Source organism: Cryptotermes secundus, unplaced genomic scaffold (genome assembly GCF_002891405.2).
Source record: "Cryptotermes secundus unplaced genomic scaffold, Csec_1.0 scaffold1768, whole genome shotgun sequence".
NCBI classification, from domain to species: Eukaryota; Metazoa; Arthropoda; class Insecta; order Blattodea; family Kalotermitidae; genus Cryptotermes; species Cryptotermes secundus.
Window position 1 is genome coordinate 180,530 of NW_019724619.1, and position 6,839 is coordinate 187,368.

Below are 6,839 nucleotides of genomic sequence, written 5' to 3' on the forward strand. Positions count from 1 at the left end.
TAATAAAAGAGGCTAAAAGTCAGCATTACTGTAGGCTTATTGCAAAATCAGATAATAAGATAAAAACAACCTGGAATGTACTAAAACACGAGTCAGGAAAATTACATCAGACTGAACAGATACCATCTGTTCTTATAAATGGTGAAAAAGTAAAGGATCCAGAAATAATCACAGATGCCTTCAATACTTTTTTTTTGATGATTACAGAAAATCTAAACTTGCATCAAGGGACAAAAGGTGATGCCATTTCATTTCTAAAAGATGCTTTTCCTGGAAAATTCCCTGGTATTAAGTCCATTCCAACCACAGAAACTGAGATAAAAAGCATGTTACTTTCTCTCAAGGCAAAACACTCATCAGGTTATGATGGAATAACAAGTAAAATTTTAAAAGTTTGTACATCACTGATCAGTCACCCATTAACTCACATTTGTAATCACTTGCTCTTGACTGGGATCTTCCCTAACCGTCTTAAGATTTCAATAGTAAGACCAACATACAAAAAAGGTGACAAATCTAGTATGTCAAACTAGAGACCAATCTCACTATTAACTACTTATTCTGAAGTACTTGAGAAAGTTATGTACAATAGATTAAGCCATTATTTGCAGACTAATAATAATATACTGGTCCCAGAACAATTCAGCTTCAGGAAGGGAATATCCACTGAAAATGCAGCCTTTATGCTAACAGACAGTGTATTAAAATCTATTAACCAGAAAATGCATGTAGGTGGAATATTCTGTGATTTAGCTAAAGTTTTGTTTGTGTTAATCATGAAATTTTGTTAACTAAATTGCAATTTTATGGTATTCAGGGAACAGTGGCAGGTTGGTTCAGATCCTACCTTGTAGAAAGAAAACAAAAGATTGAAATAGAATCGCCTAATGCAACCCAAAGTACTTATTCAAAATGGGGAACAATGGAGCATGGAGTTCCTCAGGCATCAATTTTAGGACCTTTGCTTTTTATAATCTATATAAATGACCTTCCCCCAACAATAAATACCCGATCAATACCCATAATATTTGCTGATGACACTAGTGTAATAATTTCTAGTAAGAATTTAGGTGATTTCTGTATGTCATTGACCAGTGTTCTCTCTCATATGAGTAAATGGTTTGCTGCTAACAAACTGGCCCTGAATGGAGATAAAACAGATATATTAAAATTTGTAACAAATAATACACCTCAATATCCATTAAGCATTGGATATAATAATAAATATATAGAAGAGTCAGTACACAGTCGTGGGTCAAGTCCCGATGAGGTCATTGGATTTTTTCCAGTTGACCTAACCCTTCCAACCGCACTATGGCCATGGGGTCGACTCAGCCTCTAACAGAAATGAGTACCAGGAATTAATTAAATAATTTTCCTTGGGAGTAAAGCTCAGCTGGCGCATAAGGCTGCCAACCTTACCGCTATCTTTGAGCTGATTGTCTAGATAATGTGGGATCCTCAGCGTCTCACAATCCTATGGGTCTTCACAGCCTGTTACAGGGATAGCTTTACTTTACTTTACAAACTGATAACCACTTAAACTGGAAATACCATATCGATCAGTTGGTTCCGAAGTTAAGTTGCACATGTTATGCGATAAGAGCTTTGTTACATGTCAGCAACATTGATACACTGAAATCAGTTTATTTTGCCTAGTTTAACTCTATAATGAAGTATGGAATAATATTTTGGTGTAACTCATCTGACATCAAAAAGGTATTTACATTACAAAATAAAATTGTTAGAATCATGGTGGGTATAAAACCTCAAAATTCTTGTAGAGAACTATTTAAGAGATTACAGATCTTACCTCTTCCATGTGAATATATATTTTCATTATAAATAACCAAGGACGTTTTCAGACCAATTTGGATGTACACAGTGTTAACCCAAGAAACAAGCATCATCTCTATAGACCGGTTGCTAACCTGACATGTTTTCAGAAAAGCGCATATTATTCTGGCATTAAAATTTTCAACAATCTACCTTCTAGTCTCAAAAGTCTAATGAATGAAAAGGCACAATTTAAANCCTATGGCCCTCGGGTCAACTCAGCCTCTAATGGAAATGAGTACCAGGAATTAATGAAATAATTTTCCTGTGGAGTAAAGCGCGGCCNAATCCTTCCAGCCACACTATGGGCCTCGGGTCGACTCAGCCTCTAACAGAAATGAGTACCAGGAATTAATGACATAATTTTCCTGTGGAGTAAAGTGCGGCCGGCGCGTAAGGCTGACAACCATACTACCATCTTTGAGCCGATTGTTTAGATAATGTGGGACCCTCAACGTCTCACAACCCTATGGGCTTTCATGGCCTGTTACAGGAATAGCTTTACTTTTTTTACTTTTACGATACTTAAATACACACTCATTCTACTCTGTTGATGAATTCCGAACTGTCTAAAAATGACTCGTCCTTTTAAAAGGTTATGTACATAGCATAAGTTGACAGTATTGACTTATATATATGGATGTATTATTTTTTGTCTCAGTTGTACTGTATTTATGGCTTTTGTATTTGTATTCCTTTTTCCACATCCTACAGTCATTCTGACTTAACTTTGGATCTACAGAATNGATTGACTTATATATATGGATGTATTATTTTTTGTCTCAATTGTACTGTATTTATGGCTTTTGTATTTGTATGCCTTTTTCCACATCCTACAGTCATTCTGACTTACTTTGGATCTACAGAATGTAATGTATGTCTGTATATGTAGTGTATATAGCGATTGGCTATGGATTGGACAGTGGGGAACTGGGGTTTGATTCTCCATGGGGACAAGAGATTTTTCTTTTATTTACAGCAAGCAGACTGGCCTTGGGGCCCACCCAGCATGCTATCAAATGGGTGCCTAGGGATGTGTCCCTGGGAGTAAAGTGGCAGGGACATGAAACTGGTCACTCACTTCCATCTGCGAGGTTAAAAATCAATGCAGCTATACCTCCACCCCCCTCCCCAAATTTTTCTTGACAGCTTTGTGCTGTGTTAAGTATGGAGGGGTGGTCAAGGCACTCAAGTTTGGTGAACGGTTTTTCTTTTCTTTAATGACATGTAATGCGATATAGGGACTACAGATTTATCTGCCATCATTCGGGGATATGGAACCAGTCACAATAAAAAGGTACTCCAATATTACTGAGATCATTCTCTCAAGTAAGCTATGAGGAGATATGATATTACAGTGTGTTTTATTTCCTGTGACTTTCAGGAATTTAATGTTATTTTTTAATCAAATCACAACATAGTCAAGATTTAGTAAAATCTACTGGAAGAGTCATATTCTGGGTTATGACACTGTGTAGTGTGGTAGGAGGGTACTGGCATTTTGGAGGAACATACTGCCTCCATTTTCTGCTAGAAGAGTATGTTTGATTTCTAGCAGGGGCAGGGATATTTCTCTTTGCCACAGACTCCAGACAGGTAATGGAGCCTACTCAGCCCTCTGTCCAGTACATAAATCAGCTGCATCCAATAACTGTCAGGTGCTTTTACCCTCTGAAGAGCAGGGAAAAGGGGCCAGTAAAAACTGCAGGAACATGAAGTGGTTCTCTGACCAGCAGTTACTGCGGAAGTTGGAAACAATATGATACAGCATTACTTGTAACCATAACTTGCAGTATTGCTATGCTTTCCTTTGTGATCTCTGACCAGCAGTTACTGCGGAAGTTGGAAACAATATGATACAGCATTACTTGTAACCATAACTTGCAGTATTGCTATGCTTTCCTTTGTGATCTCTGACCAGCAGTTACTGCAGAAGTTAGAAAGAATTTGATACAGCATTACTTGTAATCATAATTTGCAGTATTGCTATGCTTTCCAGCAAAGGATGAATTTCTGTTTCATAGTAATGGTTTAAAATTTCCACCTGGGACAGGCTGGATGGTTGGAATAATTTTGAAATGTGAGTTTTAATTGCTATTAGTGATTTTGAAGTAATGGTCCATTGTTCATTTATCATAAATTTTAGCTTTTAATACTAATGTACACAGTTTTGAGGCAATGTAATAGCTAGGATTTAACTCTCTTTCTATATGTAAAATAGTAGGATTGTTTCATAGCATGCAATATCCTGGCCTACTTGAAGAATTTCAAATAAAGTGTCCACTTAATCAGTGTCTTACTTGTATTCTTGGGGTGCCTGGTTCACATTGTCCAACTACCATGACAAGTTTTTTGTGGTTTTCCTCAGTTCCTTGAGGCACGTGCTAGGATACTACCTTAAATTAGGTTATAACCACTTCCTTTCATATCCATTTCAATTCATTATTCACAGTCATCCACATTTTTGAAGCCATATAGTCTGAATTACAAACAGCATCACTAAATAGACCACAGACAGACACATTACATAAACAGTATAAAGTGTACTATGTTATAATTTGATTTATTTCCAAACACAGGTTCGAGTCTCTTACAGGAAGTTCATAGATTCTTTACGCATTTATGTACGCGGTGGTTCTGGTGGCATGGGTTTTCCAAAATACGGAGGAATTGGTGGAAAAGGAGGAAGTGTTATTGTAGTTGCTGCAGAAGGTGAGTGGGTAATTGGATTTACTAGTGCACTTTCTCTTCAATTGATTGATTGATTGATTTATTTTGTCACTGTAGATCATTGTACATGATATATGACAAGTCAAGTTAATTCTGAATATTAACAATTTGATATATAAGTAGATTAAAATTACAATAGTTACAATTTTTTACTGCTTATTACAATTTAGAATTAGTTAGATATTATTTGTGGAGAATTTGATGGAATGAACATTGGCAGGGGAAACCGAAGTACTCGGAGGAAACCTGCCCCAGCGCCATTTTGTCCATCACAAATCCCACTTGCTCAGATCACAGTGGTGGGAAGCCAGCGACTAAAAGCTATGGCGATTTTATCAGAATTTTAATTCTGATCTCTTAAAACTTGCAATTAATAATCATCATCAGAATTTAATGTTCATATACTAATGTAATATTTTGGACTTTCCAGTATAATCCTCAAACACATGCAGAAAGTATACTTTAAGAGTGCTATTAATAAGGTTATTTAGAACTCTAGAGAGGAAGCTGTCCAGAAATTTGTTTGTGTTCTTATGGAACAGGACAGTGAAGTTGGGGATTACTCCTGCGTATGAAGGAGCAGTAGCATCATATCAGGATAAATGTTGTAATGGGTTACATGTGTCCCTGAAGTCTGATACTGTTTCATTTAGTATAATTTTAAAGGATGGTGTACTTGAAAACAGAAGGAACAGGCTTTTATAAAACTTATAGGCTACTCAAAGTTTTGTGATTTGGGGCTATAAGTCTATACTTCTTGTAATTAATTGTTCTGTGTGACAGATTAAGAAACTTTTGTAAAGTGCATTTCATTTTATGTAAGTATTTGATTTAGAGTTCTGAACTGCAAATTGCTAGGTTAGTTACAAAATGTTTTCCTTTCAAAGGTGTAACTCTGAAGTCCTTGTTAGATAAGAATCCAACCAAGAGATTTGTTGCTGGAAATGGAGGTAATAGCCACAAGAATAGGATACTTGGAGAACCTGGTGCAGACATCACAATACCAGTACCCGTTGGAATCACAGTGTTAAATGATTTTGACCAAGTTCTTGGTAAGATTGGAAATATATAAATAGGATGAGACCCAACTGGCAAAGTTTGGTTTAAGTTCATGGAGAAGGTTTACAATGTTGTCATTTAACCACTTGCCTGGGGAGTTTTATCTGCTGTGTTATAACATGTCCTGGGTAGTTTCTTTCTCAGCCATGTAACTCTGATAGTTCACAATACAAAATCTTGCTGTTTAAAATCTGTGATAATGATAACAATTTTTTGTAGTGATTCTGTTGTAAACTATGTATTGTGTGTGCATCATATTGCCAAGATTTTGATCTTCTAAAGTCCAGAAACACTCTTATTTACACATATACACTTCAAACTACGTGGCACTGTTTTATGAAAACTTGAACCTGTTGCCTGAGCACATGCAATGGAGAGAAACTGAATAGATGGCTGGTATTTTACTGTCTTTCTTGCACAGTGCTGCCATCTAAACAAAATTCCAACCGTTAAAGAATGGTAAAAGTTCTAGCTGTTTAGCTTCTTGTACTCAGGAGTTATATGTGGTTGAAATCAAAGTGCATATTGGTACAGCACACCCATTAAGCTATTGTTGGACAATGATGGAATGTTTTGTCATACCCAATGTTTAAAGAATTTCAAGATGAAAGAATTTTTCACAAAATTTCATAATCTATCCATACTCTGTATTTTACCTGTTTGTAGGCACGAATAACCATGGCATTGAAGTGCTTCTAAACTCATTACTATTTACATGCTTGTCTGTAACTGTTCACTAATTGTTATCAGATCAGGGTGAGTCTGTTTTCTATTGTTGCACTATGGTTGTTTCCAGAAGTGACTATTAAAATGTGCATGTTTAAGTTTTCTGAATTGAATAATATATCAGGAGCATACTTTAAATGGCACTAAAGTTGCCTAAAGATTTACAGGACTTGCCATATTAGTATTTTTAAAGGAACTGAAGAATATGACATGACTTCCCAGCTGAATTTTGTGAAAGCCTGCCCCTCATTTTCTGTATCATGAGAGCACAAGATAGGACTCTCCATCTTTAAACCACTGAAGGATCACATTATAGCTTAGGTACGTGCAGGGTGCAGCATAATTGATTAGATCAGTGCTGGGGCCAATGTTCTTATGTACTCGGGCACAATTCACTGATGCCTATGGAGGTGCGGGTGCCACCACCACACACTACTACTACTACTACTACTACTACTATACTACTACTACTACTACTACTACTACTA

General features: G+C 36.4%; 1 protein-coding gene across 1 annotated transcript in view; it reads left to right on the top strand.

Annotated features, from left to right (window-relative positions):
- The window catches only part of LOC111862576 (GTP-binding protein 10), a 14,846-nt gene that overhangs the window by 1,385 nt on the left and 6,622 nt on the right, over positions 1 to 6,839 (top strand). Inside the window, exons 2-3 of the mRNA XM_023848080.2 lie at positions 4,416 to 4,548; positions 5,454 to 5,618. Of these exons, the coding sequence (XP_023703848.1) occupies positions 4,416 to 4,548; positions 5,454 to 5,618 (298 nt within the window). The remainder of the gene's footprint in view (positions 1 to 4,415; positions 4,549 to 5,453; positions 5,619 to 6,839) is intronic.